Here is a 24,402-nt window from a genome sequence, read left to right as displayed (position 1 = left end):
ATATATATATATATATATTGTGCACGTGACTGCCACACAGATGGTCCAAGGATCGATTTGCATGGTATATTGGTAAATGACTTACATCGGGTATCATGAACATTAGTGGGTCAATATATATATATATATTAGAAAGGATCACAATTTTGCGCGTGATCAAGTATATTCCTGAGTCCACGGGGAAAATGAAACACAATAAGTTCCCAAGTGTTTTTCGTGTAAGAATCACATCATCAGGGGAGACACAAGAGAGAAATATAACAGTCAGTTGATACACAACGAAATACGGAGCGAACTCTCGTAAGTTATGTTTAGATAAAGCTAGTCTCAGGCAAAGGACCAGCTGGTGACCCACCCACTGGGAAGTAATTCTATTTCGTACCTTCTGCCAGACACCCAGTCTGACCTTCCCTGCTGGTCACTCTGGTCTTCCGTGCTGGTTTCCCTGTCTAGTCTCCCCTGCTCGTCACCCTGCCTAGTCTCCCCTGCTCGTTACCCTGTCAGGTCTCCCCTGCTCGTCACCCTGCCTGATTTCTTGACATCATACAGTGAAAACGTAAACGAGTCTCCTGTAACTTGTTTGTTTGGGGAATGAGAGTCAGATCGTAACGCGATAATCATTTATTGGAATAAATCACAGTTTTTTTTATTTATATATCTTGTGGCCCAACTCAAAATCTTGGGACACAGTGAGGGGGGTAGCGGACAGACATGTCCTTCAAAGTGGGGAGGTGCCCTGCCGGCAGGCATGTCCCATTGGATTATATCTATTAGGGAGGCATATCCCTAGTGGGCAGGCATGTTCCCAGTGGGCAGGCATGTCCCTTTTGGACAGTATCCCCAGTAGGCAGGCGTGTCCCACTAGGCTGTATCCAGCCTCCTTCTCTGCCACTATCACCCTAAGCATGAGATAAACCTCGACATATAAACGAGAGTACTAAAGTCGTGACATATCAACAATATAGACCCACTGCACCTCAATCACGTCTTGCAAGCCGAGTTGAAAACTATTTGTGGTTTGGGGTCGGCTTCGTGGAATCCCACGGTACTCCACTATGATATAGAGAATCATAACACTTGCCTTATGATATAGAGGTCGAGATATATAAGGGAGTTTATCGATACATGATATAGTTTTTTCCTTATTCTAATTGATAACAATTGTAATTAGACAACTCATAATTCACTGCCTCCTACATAAATTCCAGTTCCTCCAGTAATGTATAATTCAGAAATATTTCTTATCTCCTGAGAAATATCATTGCTTTCGATTCCACAGGTAAAGGTAAATTCAAAATACATAAGTTACAATGCCATAAACATAGAAGAAAACACCTAAGTCTATTTTAAGATAGTATCTCCTTCCCAAGTATCGTTTTCTCTAACAAGTTTCCTGTTTCCGACGCATTTTCTTTGAGGTTGAGGGAGGGTGTGGAGGGCGCGGGGGATGGCAATGTTCTCCCAGTAGCCCGGGAATCGTGCACCTGATGACCTGTAGGGCATAATAAGTGATTAATTTACAGATGAAAGAGAAGCCGGAAGGCACAAATTTATGACGAGGGTTATGCATATATTTACTGAACACAGTCTCATGAAATATTGATATTTTTTGAGGCCTGTAGTATTTCAAATCAAAACAGTATATCTGAAATTGATATGTATACCATCAGTTACTATTGTAAAATTTGTCCAATTTCTTCTGTAAGAAAAAGGCTTCGGAACGCTGTTCCAAGGCACTGCGCCACGTCGCATATCAACTATGCCATAGAGTTATTTACTGATAAAACCATCGTTAAAGAGGCAATTATATGGTTCGAGGGAACGAGAGATGCTACCATTAATAAGTATCTTCTTATTGATGGCGGTTATAAATCCCCAGAAGTGTTGACCATTCGCCTTATTAAATAAGGGGGAACTGGGCATCAGTGCTTGGTAGGGGGTCTATGAAACTAAGATCTTTGTGAATATATTCCAGGGACCAGTAGCGGCCTAGGGAGGCTATGAAAATAATCAAATCTTTTTTCATAAACTTCCCCAGAGACTGAGAGGGTACGGAGGTGAGGGATCCGTAAAATGAAATCAGATTTTTTTCATAAGTTATTTCGGGGACTATAATCGTTTGAGCTAGGGAAGACAGATGAAAATGGGAAGATCCTATTTTTCCTTGAACTCTGGCTAAACTCCGTTCATTACCAGTCCTCGAGTGGCAAGTCTCTACACCGAAACTGTAGGAAGGAGCAGGAATAATTGTGCCTTGTTTCCAAGCGCTAGGGGCAGGAGCACTTACGACAGCTCATGAGAACAGTGGCCAGACTAATACCTGATGAACAGAGAGACCAGCGACTGGCGTAAACAAAGGGGTGGTCGAAGAGAGGAGATGGCAGGAGATTTGATGAGATGGAAGGTTTCTGATTCCACTCTGGTTGATAGAGAAGGTGGTGCCAGGGGATTTAATGAGATGGAAGGCTTCTGATTCCACTCTGATTGGTAGAGAAGGTGGTGCCAGGAGATTTGATGAGATGAAAGGTTTCTGATTCCACTCTGGTTGATAGAGAAGGTGGTGCCAGGGGATTTAATGAGATGGAAGGCTTCTGATTCCACTCTGGTTGATAGAGAAGGTGGTGCCAGGAGATTTGATGAGATGGAAGGTTTCTGATTCCACTCTGGTTGATAGAGAAGTTGGTGCCAGGGGATTTAATGAGATGGAAAGCTTCTGATTCCACTCTGATTGATAGAGAAGGAGTGGAAGAACCACCCCAGATGAGATAGGTGGAAGATGACCCACCCTAGACGTGTGAGTAGTGCTCAATACCGTGGATATGAAACAGCTCCTCACAAGATGATAATCACAGCATCTATGCAACACTCCCAGCTTTTGGGAAGCAGACTTTGTGATGTAGATTATCTAGGGTTTCTAGGACAAGGCGGAGGCTATGGTCGTGCCCAATATATTTACGGGGTTGAATTGTGTCGGTTTGAAGTTGAACAGAAGGAAACGAATGATTCCTGGGTAGAGACGTAAGGAAATATTACGTTTTGACACTATTAGATTTAACTAAGTTCCTGCTCCCTTCATTCTAAAATGCTGCACAGGCCCGAATTGAGAAAGGAAGCATCCTCGAGAAAGAAAATGAGCACCATGATGTAAGAGGAGGGAAAGTGAGTTGTAGTGTGGGATGTGGAATCCTCAGCATGAGAGTGAATAGGGGTTGAAGTAAGAATAGATAATTTATTAAGAGAATTAAGAAAGAAGGTGACAGGACCGAACCTTAAGGAACATCACCGTTGATAGAATAGCAGACGCATGTCTTTTCCATCAGCTACTACTGTAATGGAACGGCCAGAGAGGAACCTATGATTCAGGGAACAGAGAAACCAGAAGAAGGCATCTTGAAAAGCAAAAACTAATGCCACAGCCTGCCAAATGTCGAGGACAACGACGAATGTTTCACGAAAACCCCTGAGGGAGGAGGACCTGAGGTGAATTGAGTTAGATAAGACAGTAGATCACCAGCAGACCTAGAACCGCTAAATCCGTATTATCAGAAAAAAAAAAAAAGGGAATGTAATTCTGCTTGTATGAGAGAGTGAGAATTGAGGGGAGTTTCAGATGCTTTAGAGGTAAGAGAAGTGTGAGCAATGGGGCGATAGCTGGAGGGATAAGAGCGGTCTTCTATTTAGGGAAGGAACTGCAACAAAGCGTGCTTCTAAGAGGAAGGAAAAGTCTGGGCTTTATAGATGAAGGCGAAACAGGCGAGGAAGAGTCGGGGCTAGCTTAGAGGCACACTACTTTAAGGTTCGAGGAGCTGTGTCATCTACGTCATATGCCTTGTCCACCTGTAGCCGGGAGTGCATTTGAAAGACCCTGCGCGAGGAGAATGTAGGAAATAGTAGGAGTTCAGTCAGATTAGAGAAATTTTGGTGTAGGTTGAGAGAGATTTTCGGTAGGAGAAATCTAGTCGGCACATTTTCTTTTTAACGAAAGTTCGCTTGACTTCAAGGAGAGCCGCTGTGCACTGGTTCCGAGCACAAATGAAAACGGAGTGGGCTTCAGGGGAGGGAAAGAGTTTCATCAATTACGTTCTGCGACAGACATCAGAATAAAGCGACCAACATTACTGGGGGGGGGGGGAGCGTTAACAGAAGATAAGTTGTAGTATTCCATCCCAGCCAGGATTACCTCCGCTATGCGTTCAGCACGTGAACCTTTCCGGCCAAGAGGACGAAACCCGTCCCAGGGAAAGTCAGTACAGAGGCCGTACAGGGATGACCACTAAGCTCTCCTCAGGTCCCACGGCGTTAAGATAGGAAGAGGGGGGATTAAAAGAGCAAAAGACATCGATATAGGCTTGGCGTTAAGAGGAGAAGAGGGCGGGATAAAAAGAGCAAAATACATTGATAAAGAGGGGGGAAGAGGGGGGGATATAGGCTTGGCGTTTAGAGGGGAAGAGGAGGGATAAAAAGAGCAAAAGACATCGATATAGGCTTGGCGTTGAGAGGGGACGAGGGGGGATAAAAAGAGCAGAATACATTGATAAAGAGGGGGGAAGAGTGGGGACATAGGCTTGGCGTTTAGAGAGGAAGAGGAGGGATAAAAAGAGCAAAAGACATCGATATAGGCTTGGCGTTAAGAGGGGACGAGGGGGGATAAAAAGAGCAGAATACATTGATAAAGAGGGGGGAAGAGTGGGGGGATATAGGCTTGGCGTTTAGAGGGGAAGAGGAGGGATAAAAAGAGCAAAAGCCATCGGTATAGGCTTGGCGTTAAGAGAGGAAGAGGGGGGATTAAACGAGCAAAAGACATCGATATAGGCTAAGATGAGGTACGCGACAGACAGCAGACTGCTGGCTGATTGCGTATCCACCACTAACTTTTCCAGTACCCAGGAAGTGGTACTTTCTTTGGACGGTAGATCCCCGTCACCTACTGTATGGTGCCACTAAACAGGTGTTGACTCGCTCCCTAGGTTTCACAGCCACACAAGTTATGTGTCTATCCTCCTCCATCCCCCAGGTGTGGCAGGAGCACGGGAGGACACACAGACTCACTTGTTGCACTGCATGGAGAGTGGCGAGTTCTGGTACATGTCGTCTAGCACGCCGGCCCTGAGGGGCGTCCACCGGATGGCCTGGTAGTTGCCTCGCCAGCCCAGCTCCGGCGACGTCTGCTGCAGCTCCCACCTGTGGCGGGGAGGTGCCCTAGGGGTTAGTACTGTCTTGCCTACTGCATTATCGTGATGGTCAATACTATGATGTTGGACAACGGTATAGTGCTGGTCAGTACTGTGGCGCTGGTCATAGTTATGATGCTGATCAGGACTGTGGTGTGATCAATGAATATTACGATGATAAAGAAGGTAAACATGACTGTTATTGTTACAATGAAGCTTAACAGTGACAGTGTGTGGGTGTGGTAATGATACTAAGCAGTGAAATGGTTGGTGACAGTGAAGTAGAGTTGTACTCATGGATGACGGTAACTGAACAGTGTTAGTCTGGATGATATGGAACTTTGATAGTGAAAATGTTCGAAAGTATGGGGTTGTTCAGCGACAGTGAAAATGAATGGTGAAAGGCTTCTAGAGAGTGATGTTGAGCAGTGGCTGATTGGATGAAGGTGAAACTAGACAATGACGGCTTTAAAGCAAGTTAAACTAAGCAGTGAAAATTTGAGCGGCAGTGAAACTGAGCAGTGAAACCTTCACTCACAGTAACTGATAGTGACTGTGAAATCTAAAACATTCTCTGTAATGTCGACTTGTATCGAATGACCAGATCATTATCGTAATCCCGTGTGGCCAGCAATCCAAAGACGGATAAGAGAATCAATATCATCTTCCACAACTCCTATCAGATTTTCAATCACAGTAAAGAGAGTTACATCTAGGAGTTTCTTATCGTACGAGTAGGATCGTGAAGATGTCAGAAACCTTTTCATTAAGCGGAAGTAGGAGCGGAGTGTGGCCGTGTCGATGGAGGACTTGCACACCTCCAGGTCCACCTTGGGGTAGTAGTGGATGTAGTTGACGCACATCTCGTCGCTGATGGCGAACCCTCCCACCGTCACGTTGGACCTCGACAGTGTGGAGTACTCGCACGTCATGATGAGGGCGTCTCCCTGGTGGTGTGTGGGTCAACACGTTAGTCCGGAGGAGAGAAAGAGAGAACACGTCAAATATGTGTAATTACTCTGGGTAAAAGTATGGGGTGTCCAACAAGGCTCACCTTTAGGTCCTCTTCTGTTTCTGTATTATTTAAAGAGATGATATTTCGCTAGATGGGATCGAATCATGACCTGGATATGTTGACAGATGATGCCCTAATTATGAGCAGAGGTTTGTTGATTGAGACGGTTCACATGGAGACCTGGCCGGGATGCAGCATTAGCTGGTGCTTGGATAATGAGATCACTACAAACAAATGGAATTCAGAGGATGAATAATGATGCCAAACCAGACTGTTTCCTGACAAAAATCAAGCTAGAGGAATCCACCTGTGAGAGAGATCTGGGACAAGACGCAATACGAAAGGAGAGGAGGGAGTTCAGTGTGATACTCACTACGTATGTTGCCCTGAAGTAGTATATGTGCACTGGTTCTCTCTCAGCATCTGAGGAGGCAGACAGGGATGCAAGAGAGGGTCTACCGTCGGGAGGTAATAACTGTATATGAACCAAGGGAACCGAGCTACGTAGAGAGGGGACAGCATCCTACCTTACGCACGTCAGAAGGAAGAAAGGAAGGTCCAAAGGAGATGTGATTATTTTAACTCTCGAAATCATAATTGACTCAGTATTGATGCCAGCGAACAATACGGTAGTGGATGAATGGATCAAGGTACGTGAAGAGGTGCCACAAGCTGTAGCAATCGGAAAATAAAATGGAATAACAAATGTATGATAGAAAGGAGAGGCAAAGAGATGGATCTGGTGAATTTAAGTATCCTTCCCTTTACATGGCACAAGCAAACTAGTAATTTCAAAGAGGTGGGTCACCACATACACACACACACACACCGGCAGGACGTGGATGGGTTGGGGCAGCCTGCGGATCTCTTGGAAGTGTGTGGAGTAGTGGTCGTCACGGTTGAGCTCCGGCTGCTCCTCGTCACCGCGTAGGTGCTTCGTCCAGGCCCGCACTCCCGTCAGGTGCGTGTGCAACTGCGAACCGAAGATGTAGATCCCCTCCTTCGGCAGGCCCTGCGGCGAGAGTTGTGGACACCTGGTGATACCATGAGGCTACTGGGGGGCAGATGTGAGGGTACTGGAGTATGTGTGAATGTACTGATGATGATTTACTGTAGAAGTTAAGGTGTAACTTGAGTGATGGCATTGGGGTTAAATATAGCTAAACTGAGCTAGATGTGGAGTTACTGTCGCATTATATGTTGGTGTTAACGTAGTGGTCAGTATTGGTGTTCTGTAAGGGGGGATAACGGAGATTGTGCAGATGTGCTGCCAAGGTAGCGGAGCGCCTACTGGATGGGTTCAGCTCTCTGTACCATATGTTTGAGGGATACTGATGAGGACATAGTCTCCCTGAAACAGGTGTGGGTATCCAAAGCTAGAACGTGTGTGGATGTGTACAGGGGCATGGATATGTAGGGTCAACATGACGTCATGCACAGTCTGGGGGAAGGAGAGCGAAAGAGGAGGACAGACCAGGGCGGTGCACTCAGGGACGCAGTAGCCAGAGAGGGTGAAGGCGGATGTCCGGGGTGGGATGGCCATCTTGCTGGTGTACTCGAGGCCAAGTTCCATGATGCCTGCGTCGTGTTGGCGGAGCCGGGCGGTGTGGTGTAGCGCCAAACCCGAACTGTCTACCCGACCTGCAACACACATATATTGAGGTCTTCCTACCGCCATGAGCGACAGCTGCCTTTGATACACGAAACTGACGACCAAGAGTCATAGAAAGATCTGTAACAAGTGATTAACGTTTCTGAAACTTTTGAGGAAGGAAATGTGCTGATAGCGAGGTGTCGTAATTGTACTTGAACACCTGTAGTGCCTTCTGATGCTACAAGAGGAGTACCACACATGGAACATGGTTACAGGAGGAGTACCACACATGGAACATGGCTACAGGAGGAATACCACACACGGAACATGGCTACAGGAGGAGGACCACACATGGAACATGGTTACAGGAGGAGTACCACACACGGAACATGGCTACAGGAGGAATACCACACACGGAACATGGCTATAGGAGGAGTACCACACATGGAACATGGCTACAGGAGGAATACCAAACATGGAACATGGTCACACATGGAACATGGTTACAGGAGGAGTACCACACATGGAACATGGCTACAGGAGGAGGACCACACATGGAACATGGCTACAGGAGGAGTACCACACATGGAACATGGCTACAGGGGAAGCATCACCCACCCTTGTAGAGGGACGGATTGTTGTAGTGAACCTCCAGCATCACGTAGGGGTTGAAGTCTGGTCCACCTATGGGTAGCCCCGCCTCCTGTACGGATCAGACACTATGTTAGTACGACGTGACCTCCTCCTCCTCCTCCCTCAGGGTGAGGCAGTGTGTCGGTGGCCAGGCATCTTGGGTTATGTGAGCAGCAGGTGCATTGGCTTAGAACCACAGTGGATCACAGCATAATCGGATGGCTCTGCCAGACACACCGTCACAGGCCATAGGCCCGTTGACTAGAGCAATATATGGAGTTTATACTCTCTTTACCACCAGATTATCAGACCGCTCCCTACTACCCTAACTATTACACAGGTGAAGATATTAAATAGAAAAAAAATTATATATATATATATATATATATATATATATATATATATATATATATATATATATATATATATATATATATATATATATTATATTGGAAAGGATCACAATTTTTCGCGTGATCAAGTATATTCCTATGACTTGTATTTCTTTCTTATATCTCCCCTGATGGTGTGTGTGTGTGTGTGTGACTCACCAGTCGGGTTACCACGAGCAGCAGGATGGCCGCCGTGGACACAGGTCAACAGGAGGAGCCTCACCTGAGGGTAGACGAAAGGCGAGGCGCCCATGGCCCACGCCGCCAGCACGCGCTTGCAGGCGTCTATCTCCGGGGCGCGGTCAGAGGCGTGGCAGGGACCCTGAGGGAGAGGGACACAGATCACACCACACTTTCACCACACTCTCCCAACACTAGTCTTACTCGTTAAGTATTATCATGTAGGGGTTGTCCACGAAGTTCCAAATTCCACCCCATGTCGTAGTTACGGTGACGTGAATCACAAGGTAACAGTCAATTAACAAGTGACTTACTTGGGCGTTACTCACCTGGTACCTGGGGACCTCCACCTCGGGTGGATACTCGCAGTGGAAGATCTCCATGTGGTGAACCAGGTCTTCGTTACCCTCCTGGATGACGGGCCCGAACTGTAATGAGGTAATGTTCGTCTTTATCCTCTGCTGTGTTCGGTGACCGCCTTCCAGTCTTGACCTACCTCCACCTGGCTGTGTGCCTCCACCGCCTCAAGATGGGGGAATCTCTCCTTACACTCGCTGACTCAAACTCGCTTACCACTCGCATTGTACTTATCTACCTCCACTGCCACCCACACTCCTCACCCGCATCCCTTCCTTCATAATGCAAGTACGACCTGAGTGCAGGGCACTGGACCTCCTAGCCCCGCTCACGTCACAGTCTCTTTACATAACTGAATTTTTTTCCACGAATTTTACCGTCTTTGCATCTCTTCTTCCTCGTTCCATTTGACTTCTGTATCCCAGGAAATTCATCTCATCCGTTCCTCACTCACGACAGACATGCTCTGTCATCATTTCACTGTCGTCTTAACCTGCCACTGCCCTCTTAAAACTCATGGTTCCGGCAGGTGACTTTGGCTTTATGTAGCGTCTCAAAATGTCTGAGAATAGTGTTCAGTTTACTCACAAGCTCCATTTACTAAGACAGCACCTCTTCAGTGGTGTGTGTGTGTGTGTGTGTGTGTGTGTGTCTGTGTTTGTGTGTGTCTGTGTATGTGTGTGTGTGTGTGTGTGTGTGTGTGTGTGTCTGTGTGTCTGTGTTTGTGTGTCTGTCTCTGTCTGTCTGTGTTCGGCTTTTCTCCCAAGTCCATGTAATATCTCTGGATCCCCTAAACTGGTATTCAACCCTACCCTGTACTTCTTCACGTCTCTCCCAGCAACCACACGACTTCTACTGTCTTAACAGAAGGGTTTCCTCGTTCTCTTCCTCTCGCAGTGTTTCCCTGTTATGACAGCGTTCGTCTCATTCACACCCTGGCCTCGATGGGGTCTTTTGTCCGCGAGTAGAACCTTGGACGTGAAGTAAATAGAATTGATCTCTTTCCCTGCGACACACACACACACACACACACACACACACACACACACACACACATACAACCACCTCGTATCCCCCTTAATCTCCACCTTCCTGTATCATACTGCAATTCCTCCCTCCCTCCCTCCTGACCCCATCGTTCTCCACAGTGTCGATCTCTCCCTCCCCCTCTCTCTCTAGCCTTGGCTACCCTCACCTCCAGGACGTGGTGTTTCTTGAGGAAGGTGTCTGGCAGCTTCTCCACCGTGCACCAGTAGGTCGTCTCCTCAGATGGGACCTCCACCTTCTTGGACCGCACCTGTGTGTGTGTGAACGCGTGACGCACCATGAGAACTGATGAGCTACGAGAGGAAAATGTAGTGACGCAGATCAGTGAAGCCATTGGACGGCAGCTGGAGCAGCTGGTGGGAGGAACACCCAAGCAAACTTTAGAGAATCGGGGAGTTTAAGCAAGTGGTGGCGGGACCACCTCCCCTTCGTCCCTAGGGAACGGGATGGGTCCGCCCTTACGAAGAAAACCCTCCTGTGGCTGAGTGTCGACCAGGCTACCATGATGGTCGTGGTGCTGAGGGCAGCTGGTAGGGCTACCGAGTGCTGGGAAGTCAGTAGTCTTTAAGAAAGGTTATAGATTATGTGAGGAAAGAAATCTATAATTCTCCTGTTAATGTCTCCTTCCATAGAGGGGAAAACGTATTGCTTTTAGTGTGTTTTATTTTCATTTAATTCTTATATTTCTTCCCAACACTCAGCACCTTGACCCTGGTGGAATGAAGATGCGTCTGTCAAAGGTGTATTGAATTTAGGTTTTAACTTTAGGTTTATTTCTTAACTTTAGGTGTATTTCTTGACTTTAGGTTTAGTTCTTAACTTTAGGTTTATTTCTTAGCTTTAGGTTATTCGCTCGTAAATGTTGAGGTTTCTAGTTTACGTGGCTGATCTGCGAGTGAAGCTTACACTACAGGAGGAGGGAAGGTTACTCTTACAAGAAGAGGTTACGCTACAGGAGGAGGAGAAGGTTACACTACAGGAGGAGGGAAGGTTACTCTACAGGGAGAGGTTACGCTACAGGAGGAGGAGGAGAAGGTTACACTACAGGAGGAGGGAAGGTTACTCTTACAAGAAGAGAAGGGTACGCTACAGGAGGAGGAGGAGAAGGTTACACTACAGGAGGAGGAGAAAGGTTACACTACAGGAGGAGGAGAAAGGTTACACTACAGGAGGAGGAGAAAGGTTACACTACAGGAGGAGGAGAAGGTTACACTACAGGAGGAGGAGAAAGGTTACACTACTAGAGGAGGAGAAGGTTACACTACAAGAGGAGGAGAAGGTTACACTACAGGAGGAGGAGAAGACTCACCTCCAGAATCTGACAGTCCTTGCGGTGGTGGTCAGGCTGGACCAGTGTGGGCTTGAGCAGCTGTACCCTGGCGAGTCCCGTCTGGTCCCCAGCGGCCAGCACGCCCCCCAGCCGAAAGAGGGGCCCCGCACCCCAGGACCACACCACGTGCGTCGTCCCGCCCTGCAGGAGGAACACAGCGGGTGTACATCATCATCATCATCAGCCGGAGGCACACCTGGTGTAGGGGGGATGAGGTGGGTGAGGAGATACTCTCATAGCACAGGTCCAGAGGGAAGGGTTCTACTGCTGGGGGAGGGCAGACTCCCCTCGCTGATTACGCCCCCTCACGCCCCTCGTTGTATGAGGTGCTGAGTGACACATCTGCACTACTTGGCGTACCAGGTGACACATGTGGCACTCCTACACCACCTGGTGTACAAGGTGACACATGTGGCACTCCTGCACCGCCTGGCGTATCAGGTGACACGTGTGGCACACCTGCATTATCTGGCGTATTAGGTGACACATGTGGCACTCCTGCATCACCTGGCGTATCAGGTGACACGTGTGGCACACCTGCACCGCCTGGTGTATCAGGTGACACATGTGGCACACCTGCTACGCCTGGCGTACCAGGTGACACGTGTGGCACTCCTGCACCTCGTAGTGTTCTAGGTGACACATGTGGCACACCTGCTGTACGTTGTGCTTCATGTGACACGTGTGGCACACCTGATCCACGTAATGTATCAGGTGACACACGTGGCACACTAGGTCAGTGGCACACCTGCGCCAAGCAGTGTCCTAAAAAGTGACACATGTGGCGACTTTGTCTTGCTACACACCTGCATCACAGAGTAGCCCTGGGTGAGCCATGTGTCACTCCCAGCACACTACAAACCTGTATAACTCCTCGGGTCACACACCTGGTAAATCATGCACCTGTGTCAGGTTTGTGACCAAGACAAAACATCTGCCACATCTGTTGGCTTCTCATATGGACAACATAATACCTTTTGTAACACACGTACACACCTGGTGAAGGACGCACATGTGATGCCCGGGGAGACACATGCCACACCTGGTACATTACGAACCTGTATGAAATGGTGTTCAGTGCACGTGTCAGATGTATGAACTGCATGTCTATATAAGACAGTGTCGGATTCAGTACACACCTGCATGACGTAGTATCCGGGGTGAGACGTGCCACACCTGCCCAATACACACCTGTATGACGTAGTGCCCGGGGTGAGACGTGCCACACCTGCTGAGTACACACCTGTATGGCGTAGTGCCCTGGGTGAGACGTGCCACACCTGCTCAATACACACCTGTATGACGTAGTGTCCGGGGTGAGACGTGCCACACCTGCTCAGTACACACCTGTATGACGTAATGTCCGGGGTGAGACGTGCCACACCTGCTCAATACACACCTGTATGACGTAGTGCCCTGGGTAAGACGTGCCACACCTGCTCAATACACACCTGCATGACGTAGTGTCCGGGGTGAGACGTGCCACACCTGCTCAGTACACACCTGTATGACGTAATGTCCGGGGTGAGACGTGCCACACCTGCTCAGTACACACCTGTATGACGTAATGTCCGGGGTGACAGGTGTCGAACTTTCTGGAGAACGTGAACTTGATGACGTCATCATGGACCTTGTAGCGGAACTCCTGGCAGTCCTGTTGCTCGGCCACCACCAGGCGCTGGTCTGGCCCTACCAGGGCGTTCTGTGGGGGTAGTGGTGGGGTTAGTGGTGCTGTGGGGCAAGGGGTTAGTGGTCCTGTGGGGCAGGAGTTTAGTGGTGCTGTAGAGCAGGAGGTTAGTGGTGCTGTGGTACAGGAGCAGGAGGTTAGTGGTCCTGTAGGGCAGGAGGTTAGTGGTGCTGTGGGGCAGGAGGTTTGTGGTGCTGTGGTACAGGAGGTTAGTGGTGCTGTGGGGCAGGAGGTTTGTGGTGCTGTGGGGCAGGAGGTTTGTGGTGCTGTGGTACAGGAGGTTAGTGGTGCTGTGGTACAGGAGGTTAGTGGTGCTGTGGGGCAGGAGGTTTGTGGTGCTGTGGGGCAGGAGGTTTGTGGTGCTGTCGGGTAAGAGGTTAGTGGTGCTGTGGTACAGGAGGTTAGTGGTGCTGTGAGGCAGGAGGTTAGTGGTGCTGTGGGGCAGGAGGTTGGTGGTCCTCCGGCAGAGGAGGTTAGTGACGCTGTTGGACAGGAGGTTAGTGGTGCTGTAGGGCAGGAGGTTAGTGGTGCTGTGGGGCAGGAGGTTAGTGGTGCTGTCGGGTAAGAGGTTAGCGGTCCTCTGGGACAGGAGGTTAGTGGTCCTATGGGGCAGGAGGTTGGTGGTCCTCTGGCAGAGGAGGATAGTTGTGCTGTTGGACAGGAGGTTAGTGGTGTTGTGGGGTAAGAGGTTAGTGGTCCTCTGGGGCAGGAGGTTAGAGGTCCTCTGGGGCAGGAGGTTAGTGATGGTGTTGGGTAAGAGGTTACTGGTGCTGCGAAACAGGCGGGCGGCGTGCTAATGGTGCTGTGGGACAAGAAGTTAATGGACATTGTGGGGATCTTAATACTCCTATGGAACAAGAGCTTCGTGTCACTGTGGGACACGGAGTCTGTCTATGGTCATTTCATCCTCGCATTCACCTCTGACTTTCCTCTAAAACACACACCACATACCCTTGTGTACCTCTGGTCATTTCATCCTCGCATTCACCTCTGACTTTCCTCTAAAACACACACCACATACCCTTGTGTACCTCTGTAGCTGAGGTATTCATTAACGGGCTTCCCAGAAGTGAACGGGCCAATATTTTCATCTAGTATCCATCATTTCGACGTCAACTTATATACCTGTACATTCATCATATGTTCTTCAGTCGGCCTTTGTGCTGCTGCTGGACCGAAACTTCGTGTGGGTGGTGAAGGCTGTGGTATTATCCTGTGTAGGTCTCTCGTCATGGAGGAAATCTGCAGCAGACCTGACATATGTATGTCGCTAAGACCACTCGGGAGATGAGACAGTGTAAGTGTAGCATCACGAACGTATAGGTTCGAATCCTGGTTGCGGCTGTCGGTCCACAATTAACCCCGCCTGTTCATCCTCTTCAAGGGAGTTGGTCGATAGATTGGGTTCCTGGCTTAGGCTAGGATATATATATATATATATATATATATATATATATATATATATATATATATATATATATATATATATATATATGCCGGGGGTGCCACCTGCAGCCCACCAGCAGGTGATGGGGTGGAGCAGCGTCTCCCAGCGGAGTGAGGGAAGAAGAGGGAAGGTTGGGAGATGGAGCTGAATGGAGCCAGTTCCTCCACGGAGTGTAAAGCAGGCAAAGGTGATGTCTCTCTTTACCTGCACTGTTTGTGATGATACGACGCGCGTTTGGATTAGATTGAAGATGGAGGCGAGATTCCGTAAGAGAAGTGAGAGTATTTCATCTTACGATTAGCAGGTCCAATGTAGACTTGGAAGGAAATGTCTGAGTTCAAACCAAAGCATTGCCTCCAGGAATGATCGGATAGTGTGTCTCACACAGTACAGTATGGACGGTGTGTGTGTGTGTGTGTGTGTGTGTGTGTGTGTGTGTGTGTGTGTGGTGGTGGTGTGTGTGTGTGTGTATGTGTGTGTGTGGTGGTGGTGGTGGTGTGTGTGTGTGTGTGTGTGTGTGTGTGTGTGTGTGTGGTGGAGGGGTGGGTGTAAGCACAGATGTTCCTGGTCGGCCAGTGTGGCCGTCAGGCCCGGGGCGCCACCTCAATGCCTCACCATCAAACGCCACCGTCGCTCCTTGTGGCGCCGACAGCCCAGCATCATCCCGCTGACAGCCTCCTCTCCCTCATCCCTCCCGTCACTTGCTGCGCGTGATAGACGCGTGGAACGGGAATGGTAGACACGTCTAACTCAGACGATAGACGCTTCCTACGAAGATGATAGACGACGCATTTGACGCATCCCATCCCATGTCTAGTTATTGTCATCATGGTAACCTTCCTCGTACTCACCCAGAGTAATAGATTACCATCAAAGAATGAAGAGAAAATATAAACTCACGCCACACTACTCGCTGGCGCAGCAAGGGATAGGAAGTGCCAGTATGGAGCGAGATAGGGAGGAGGTTTAGTTACTGGATTCATACGCCGGGTCAGTGCGTTGCCGTCGCCTGGCTCTGCACCTCCCAAAGAGAACTGGACGGACACAATTGAGGAATTAAATGCCTCGTCCATTCCCTTCCCACCCACCCGCCGCCCTCTCCAAGTAAAACACCAACACAGACATCATCTTCCCGACACCGGAAGCCTCTCACATCACTCGTCTGTAGGTACGTAACAAGAGGACGAATATGTTTGAAAACAATATGAGACGAGATCAACTTTAAATCACTACCAAATTAGACTTGAAAGGCTTGATATCAGCATGTTTACGGTATATTAAACACGACGTAGATATCATCTCGCCCAGGAAAAGCCCAGAGAGATAAGTACGGGATAACTGGGATGTCCGGAGGATGTAACTTCGGAGGGAAAGATACAGACAGACACGAACTGTGGTGCTTCTGGTGTCGTACCATCTTAATACACGAGTGGAAATGTGAAGCGTTGAAGTATATCGATTTTCTCTCATTCCAGTTGAGTATTGATGTTACTTGAACAACGTAGGTCAACAAAATTCTCCTATGATCATAGAGATGGTTAAATATCTTTGTCCACAACGTACCCGTTTTGTTTTAACAGTTCTTGTCCTTCGACCATGTCCACCTTTGACCCTTCAGCCACTGATCTTTCCTTCCGCATTGCTTATCGTGGAAAGGACCATAGCCCCGTCTTCCATCCCATGACTCGCTTTGACCCTCATGTTCTATTCACTTCCATGTACCTAAAGTCATCCAGTTCCTGCCAGTTTCAACTTAACCTTAATCCCTCCCGCTCCACCCTACCTCAATCAATCATTACCCTACTTTTGTTCACATTAACTTTTGGTTCTTTTTTCTGCACATTTCCAAACTGTTTTCACCAGCTTCTTGGGTTAATCACTTGAGCCATGTTATCCGCAAAAACCAGCTGATTTATCTCTCATCTCTTTTCCCCCACCTTTGGCATACCGCAGCTCCTCTCCTTATTCAAAGATCCTCACATTCACCTCCCCAACTACCCCGTTCATGACAGATTCAACAACCATGACTTCAAACCCATGTTCGCCAGGATCCAAACACTCCCCACTTTACCTAATTGCACACAAGCCTTACTTTCCTAATGTAATCTCAGTACATTGACATATAGTCCACTGGCCTCCATCTCCGGACACGGAGTCCATTTGCCTCCTTGTTTTGATATTTATCCCATACATCCGTTGGACCTTCCACAAGGTTGTTCTGTCAACCTATCATACGCTTTGTCCAGAACCATAAACTCCATCCACATATCAATATCTTTCTCTAAGTACTGTTTAGACATTCTCCAAAACAGAATCCTGGTCTGCGTACCCTCTGAAACCCACATCCTTAATCATCTGTTCTCTGCTCACCACCATCATCTCAGCCACCATTCGCCCATACACCTTGCCAGGTATCAGACTTAAGTCTTTATAACTCGAGTTTTCATGTCTGTACCCTTTGCCTTTGTACAAGGAATGTAAGCATCTCAATTTAGGCCATTAGTATGTTGAACAGCTAGATGAACCAGTCATCGACACTCGATACTTTCTCTAATAACTCAGCTGCAATTCTGTCCACTTCAGATGCTTCACTAGTTTTCTACTTCAACAGGGCTTCCACTTTCCTCTGCCTTTTCACCATTCCATACCCTGCAAATATCGTCTCGAACACACTACGTTAGCCTCCATATCTAACACACTCGGCATTCCTCCTAATTTCTCACTTTCGTCTTTCACGCCTTTGTTGCCATTTCCCATCCGCTCTACTCACTCTATACCTCCTTCCAAGACATATAATCATTTTCTCTATAAAATTCCTTGATACCCTCTCACGCCTATCTCTCATCCGTCCCTTCTTTTAGGTCTCTCGCCTTTCTCTTGACTTTTGTACTCCTCCCAGTTACTCAGACTCTTTCCCTGAAAATTCAATCATATGCCTACCTTTTCTGCTTCATTGCAAATTCACCATCATGATTCCACCACTCACTCTTGTCTCGCACACATCCACATCCAACCTTCCACATACCACACACTTAGCAACAGCTTCCCTCAAACTTTCCTACTTCTGTTTTACCACTTTCATCTGCTCTCACTCTATGCAGTTCTCAGCTCACTCTCCGTGTCCCTATCAACACAGGCCAGCCATTCATGCGTGTTTACTTTCACTAATCCTGCCACATACGTTTTTTCTCTTAAGCCTATCACCTGTTTTCACTCTTGCGCCCTCCAAAAAGTATTAGAAATTGTTAATATGGGAAAAGCGTATTATAGGGTTGATAGAGATGCTTTGTGGAGGACAATTCGAACATATGCTGTGGGAGGATAGGTACTAGGAGTTTTGACTGTTGCATGTAAAAGATGTTGGATACAGATCTTTTGAGTTGAGACGAGCATAATAGACTTTTCAGGACTGTTATGCAATCCATGTAATGCTTTGAATCCATAATCCAGAGCATACCTTGGATATCTAATGATGCTCCAAACCATGCTTCGCATATATTTCTGTTATCACAATAACTAGATAAAACATCTAAAACATAAGCAACCATTTTCTAAAGCTAGTTTGGTTGCGGAGCTTAACTGATAAATTCTCGTGATATTTTGTTGCGCTTTAGCATAACAAAATTCAACCTAATGTAATTCAATTTGAGATCAGATATGTTTCTTTAATTGTGGGCCAACTTAGTGCATTTTTCTTTTCGGAACAATATCAATACGAAATCATGACGCTTCTGATCCATCATGTCGAGGGATATAGTTACCCCTACAGGTCAACTGTAGTTCTTCTTCTCTTTCAAATAAAGAAAATGTGATTGTGACATTTGACAAGGCTAACTTAAAGTAATCTTGGATAATCACGTAACTCTTTAGTGAATATTGCAGTGGTGTTATATCCTTGAAAAAAATTATCTATAAGATACCTATTGCATGGATAAGATTAGCGTGTTTGGCCCTAGCATTATTTTGAAAATCTGAAGGAAAGTATTCAATTCTTTTTCGCGTGGTAATTACAAAATAATAATGGCATCATTAAAAGTAAAGCCATACATGTAATGAGAGCGTGTATGATCTTGGCATTATATTGAACACCTGACGAAGATTGGTGTTTATAGATTAACGCTGACATCCCTATAGATCCTGATAGCAGATGGATCTAAATTCCAAACAACAAGGACTGAATCTAATCTTTTGGTAATGGTTGGGGGAAGGAAGACAGTTTGTGGGGGATGGTTGGAGGACACGAGGTGAGGATAGTGGTGTAATAATGGAGAAATTCAGCGAGCTTTTAGCGTGTGCAGATCCTTAAGTGCTCTCGACAGCACTTCACACCTGTTTAGACATAATGTGCTGCAAATGTTACAACTTAGCGTGCTTACTTACTGCAAATGTTACAAGTTAGCGTGCTTACTTACTGCAAATGTTACAAGTTAGCGTGCTTAGATATCAAGATCTGGTATGCTGCAGACATTAAAACTTGGTGCTTTGCAAATTTAAATCTTAACGTTCCGCGGACATTAAAACTTTGCGTCCCGTGGACATTAAAACTTTGCGTCCCGTGGACATTAAAACTTTGCGTCCCGTGGACATTAAAACTTGGCGTTCCGTGGATATCAAAACTTAATGTGTTCCGGAGTGTTAAGTTTAGCACATCACAGATATACTGCTAATATGTGATTTTGTATCATATTAAGTTCGGAATCCAGCCCAACTTGGATTCATCATAAACCCAGCCCATCTTGGGTTCATCATATACCAACCCAGTTCATCGTAATTTCAACCCATGCGGCTTAGTCAAGTAGAATCGTCCAATATACGTCAATTTAGTCTAAATAAACCTGCCCAGTCAAACCAATTATACTTATCTACCTAACCCACCAATGTACACTAACCTATCCAAGCATCCTTAATTTGGTCAACCCTTAACTTCAACCCGCCTTAACTAAGTAGCCAAGCCGCCCAAACTTAGCCAACCAACCCTAATATTACCAAGCCAACCTCACCTAACGTAGCCAAGCCACCTTAACTTAAGCAACCTACCCCAGTGTAACCAAACCAACCACCCCTAACTTAGCCAAGCCACCGTAACTTAGCCAACCTACTTTAACTTGGCGACCTTACTATAACTTAACCAACCCACTCTAACTCAGCTAACGCAACCTAATTTGAGCCCGATAGCTTTGTCTTGGGTTTCCAGTGCACACCTTCGTTGTTTTCCTGTAGATGAGAGTGCTTGAGGCTGACAGACGACGTAGATCCATCAGATACGGTGAGCCGAAGGCCTCTCGTTTGTACAATAGGAAGCCAGCTTGTTCGTGAGAACAGAAAGATTACATCAGTGTTGCAGTGACGTGCAGCTTTTACGGTACACTCGTTCCCGTGAACTTTCACTTCAGTGTATTATGGTGTGTATTCCTGCAATCCTTTTCTTAAGAACCCCGCTAGACTGTCTGCATCGTGGAGTTTTAGAGTCCAGTACATGTAGCAAGACGTAATGATTCGTACAGGCTGTAGGCTCCATACAGCAGCCGTCCAGGGAAGTACTGCCCTCCAAACTTAGGATTGCTGATGTTCGGAACCACTTGACGCCTTTAGTGTCAGTAGGTTGTAGACAGTAGCCGCCCAGAGAAGTACCGCCCTCCTGACCTATGAATGTTGAAGTGATGCCCGAAACCTCCGTGTAAGGAGGCTGTAGGCAGCAGCCGCCCAGGGAAGCACAACCCTCCCAACTTGTGAGTGTTGAAGAAGTGACTCAGTCTCTCCGTGTAAGGAAGCTGTAGGAAGCAGCCACCCAGGGAAGCACAACCCTCCCGACTTGTGAGTGTTGAAGAAGTGACTCGGTCTCTCCATGTCAGGAGGCTGTAGACTGCAGCCGCCAAGGAAAGTATTACCCTCCTGACTTGTGAGTGTTGATGTGATACCCGGGACCATTATACAACATCTGTGTCAATAGGTTGTACACAGGAGCCGCCCAGCCGACTTAGGAGCGTTGAAGTAATGCCCGGAACCATCTCACAACCTCCGTGTCAGGAAGACCTACGTCTCGTTCATATGTTTCATCTGCCAGATGCTTCTGCCTGAACCTTGTGTGTGTCTTCTTATTGTCTTTTCGTTTTCTCTTCTGTTTTTGTCTTTGCGCTAGGTGTTCCTCAGTCTGCTACGTTGATCATACTACGGTTGTCAAGATGGCCGGTTCTTCTCGTATTTCAGCACATTTTTCTTCGTTCTTTTACCTTTGGTGACGCAGTCCCACACAGACTGACACCTTCTGTCCTCGCTGTATCTGGGTTGTTGACGAGAGTTTGTGTATCAGGATTTGCTTGTGACGTATGAAGCTGGTGTCTCCCTTCCCTCTCACACCATCCTCCTCACCCTGTGACTCCGGGAAAGAGGAATTGGCATGTTTTTCTCATGGTAGAGAACTTCCACTTCGCCCACAAACCCTTCCTGTACTTCCTACATACAGTCGTCAGCAGGACCACTAACCCCCACCACACTAGTAACATCTAGCAACGTTGAGTTCCACATCCAATGTTTCTCCTGTTAGTTCGGGTCTTGAGTTCTCAAGTCCTTTCAGTGGAGGTGTTAAGGGCCTGCCACTGCTGCAGCTGCAGGCGGCCAGAGACATCGAGGCGTCCCCCAAAACTTAAAAGCGAATCGTTTCCATAGTTAAACTGAGCAAAGCCCAATAAGATTTGATCTTAACTAGGCGTGTTGTGACCTGCTTAAGGTTCTTAAAAAATGTCTCTAACACTACGAGTAAACAACCAAAGTTTTCATGGATGAAGTTGTGATGTGACTATGACACGGTGAAGGAGGGGAACGCTTACTTTCTTATCAGTATTAATATAAAATTGCTGCAAGTATTCTAGAATCGTGTTGTAGGGGCCCCTTATGGCATTTTTCACCCCACCCCAAGTCACGAATGCCGCCTCTGACTCATTCCCTCTAAACAAGCGGTACATCTGCTCTTGACGTCTCCCTCCCCTCCAGTCCTGACCATAGAATCTCTTCCAGTTGAGATCTTGCGTCCCACAACCTTACAGATTCACACACACACACACACACACACACACACACACACACACACACACACACACGGGCGCCCACTGAAGAACCCCCGCCCCTCCTTCAACATTACCTCGTCCAAGTCCTTGGCTTGGTCGTCTGACCGCCTAATTACGTGACAACAGGTCACCCTCCTCTGCCATACCATAGCCTCGCCCACTCCCATTGCTTCAAAACCCACTCACGGAAAGGAGAAATAAAATTTCTAATCGTCGCTCCCAGTGTCCCTAATTTGGTATTTACTTTATAGCATTTAGTTATGCCTTCTTGTTACCATGTGTGACACTGTGCTCGCAATCTGCATATGCCTGTATGTACTACGTGACTGGGCGCCATTAATCATGCAGTTGAAATTCGTACCATGCGCGTCACAGTCATGCACAGAAGTTCCTGACCTGCTGACCATAATTACTGACAACCAGAGTTGCTGTCCTTCGTGATGATACAACACAACAGCTCCATTTCATCACACCCTGACCTGCGACCTGTGGCAAAGAGGTCCCCCTCCTGGAAGGCTGAAAACACGACAGATGCAGGAGCGAAGTCATTAACAATTACAGGAAGGAGAGGCCAAGTGTAGCCTACCTGGAGGTGTATCTGAGCGTGCCAGTCGGTCCACAGTACACACAGGTCTGCCCCCAGCAGGTCACCACGGTCGGAGAACCCCAGCCCCAGCCAGGGTCGGGAGGCGCGACCGCGGGTGTGCACTTCGAACTTGACCTCCTCTCCGGGGTAGTCGATGCGCCAGTAGAGGTGGTGGGTGTCGTTCAGGTCGAGCGCCACGTCGTAGATGGGCGAGAGATCGTGCTGGGGGGAGGTAGCGCCGACGACGGCGGCCACCATCAGAAGAAGGAACCGCCAAGCTCCAAGACGACTCTGTCCGCCACGACCCATCATGCTTGACTGACGATACCATGGGCTGGATGGAGCCGAGGACAGCCCGGGTGACCTGCGCACACTGGGTAGGGAACGTCATCACCCCCCGCCCTCACCCCAACCCCCGCACCCTTCTCCCAGCCCCATTGCCCGCCCTTAACACCCTCCGCAACAGGCCAGCGTTCCCCTTCATCCACCCCCGACCCTCTCCCCCACCTCACTCTCAATACGTCGTCTTGTCTCGCCTGGTGTCATCTGTCATGCTAATGCTCTTGCCCCGAAAACAATACAATACTTTTAGCTGCACCTGTGTGTGTGTGTGTGTGTGTGTGTAGAAGAGGTTCTGTTAGCCTCACATTCCTAAAAGCCTCAACAAACATTTTTTTCTTACTAGAGATTAATCAAAATAATGATCATGTCTTGTACGCTGTGATGAGATGGAGAGGTCCAGTCATGTCAACAATGCAAAACTGATGTGGCGCGGTATTTACGTACCGTTAAAACGTCCGAGCAATGCTCTCGCGACCCGTAATGCATCATGGGACCCGACGTCTTAAACCATCTCGGTGTTATGTTATTTTCAACTCGGCACTTCGACTGGAGTGAGCGCAATGGGCGGACAGGCAGGCAGACAGACAGACCACGACCGCGTGATATGGTCAGATGACCACTGGTACAAGAAGCATCAGGTGGAGCAGACATTACAGGAAAGTCATCTTATGATATGATATTATATTCACGAAAATATCATATAGGAAGAAGAGCGGTGGAGAGGCAGGGCGGACAGCCTGGGGCTAACTTGGCCCAGCTTAGTAAAGTGGAGGACCTGAACGTGTGTTGAGGCAGTGCATTAGCGGGCAGCATCCCCCCTAACCCCCCACTCGTCTCTCTCTCTCTCTCTCTCTCTCTCTCTCTCTCTCTCTCTCTCTCTCTCTCTCTCTCTCTCTCTCTCTCATGGAATCGTACGGGCAAAAACGAAGAACAAAGGAAGAAAAAGGTTATCCTGGAGATGTAACACACACAAAAAAAATATGTGTTCGGACTATTCACAGTAAGAATAAAGTCTGGGAAGACCGCGAGAAAGCACGTCTGATATCAACAGATCAGTATAAATCGGGAGTCAGTTCAGGAAGCAAAGAAAATATTCTGGAGTCAGTTCAGGAAGCAAAGAAAATATTCGGTAGTCAGTTCAGGCAGCAAAGAAAATATTCGGGAGCCAGTTCAGGAAGCAAAGAAAATATTCGGGAGTCAGTTCAGGAAGCAAAGAAAATATTCTGGAGTCAGTTCAGGAAGCAAAGAAAATATTCGGTAGTCAGTTCAGGCAGCAAAGAAAATATTCGGGAGCCAGTTCAGGAAGCAAAGAAAATATTCGGGAGTCAGTTCAGGAAGCAAAGAAAATATTCTGGAGTCAGTTCAAGAAGTAAAGAAAATATTCGGGAGTCAGTTCAGGAAGTAAAGAAAATATTCTGGAGTCAGTTCAGGAAGCAAAGAAAATATTCTGGAGTCAGTTCAGGAAGCAAAGAAAATATTCTGGAGTCAGTTCAGGAAGCAAAGAAAATATTCGGTAGTCAGTTCAGGCAGCAAAGAAAATATTCGGGAGCCAGTTCA

General features: G+C 47.5%; 2 protein-coding genes across 3 annotated transcripts in view; one reads left to right on the top strand and one right to left on the bottom strand.

Moving 5' to 3' along the window:
- LOC139750787 (protein zyg-11 homolog B-like) overlaps window positions 1–24,402 on the top strand; it is a 97,145-nt gene that overhangs the window by 1,464 nt on the left and 71,279 nt on the right. For both annotated transcript variants that reach the window (XM_071665530.1, XM_071665529.1), the window contains exon 2: window positions 5,015–5,205. The gene's annotated coding sequence lies outside the window, so the exon portion shown is untranslated. The remainder of the gene's footprint in view (window positions 1–5,014; window positions 5,206–24,402) is intronic.
- On the bottom strand, window positions 607–22,811 carry Tbh (Tyramine beta hydroxylase). The gene is made up of 12 exons (XM_071665534.1): window positions 22,504–22,811; window positions 13,275–13,421; window positions 11,699–11,860; window positions 10,538–10,639; window positions 9,315–9,413; window positions 9,029–9,127; window positions 8,399–8,483; window positions 7,661–7,827; window positions 7,016–7,198; window positions 5,931–6,118; window positions 5,050–5,181; window positions 607–1,492 (listed from the first exon to the last, which is right to left on the bottom strand). The coding sequence occupies exons 1-12, from the start codon at window positions 22,759–22,761 to the stop codon at window positions 1,342–1,344; spliced, it is 1,773 nt and encodes a 590-aa protein (XP_071521635.1). The 5' UTR covers window positions 22,762–22,811; the 3' UTR covers window positions 607–1,341.

This window comes from Panulirus ornatus, chromosome 10 (assembly GCF_036320965.1).
Source record: "Panulirus ornatus isolate Po-2019 chromosome 10, ASM3632096v1, whole genome shotgun sequence".
Lineage (NCBI taxonomy): Eukaryota > Metazoa > Arthropoda > Malacostraca > Decapoda > Palinuridae > Panulirus > Panulirus ornatus.
Note: the sequence above shows the minus strand (reverse complement) of the source record. Positions and strands in the feature narration are given on the sequence as shown.

What these genes read in the sequence shown, in the direction of transcription:
- Tbh (XM_071665534.1), bottom strand. Translation starts at nt 22,761, where the DNA reads ATGGTGGCCGCCGTCGTCGGCGCTACCTCCCCCCAGCACGATCTCTCG. An exon ending in AGGACTGTCAGATTCTGGAG is followed by an intron (nt 10,640 to 11,698) that starts GTGAGTCTTCTC and finishes ACACACACACAG; the next exon opens with GTGCGGTCCAAGAAGGTGGA. An exon ending in CGCCTTTCGTCTACCCTCAG is followed by an intron (nt 8,484 to 9,028) that starts GTGAGGCTCCTC and finishes TGATCCGTACAG; the next exon opens with GAGGCGGGGCTACCCATAGG.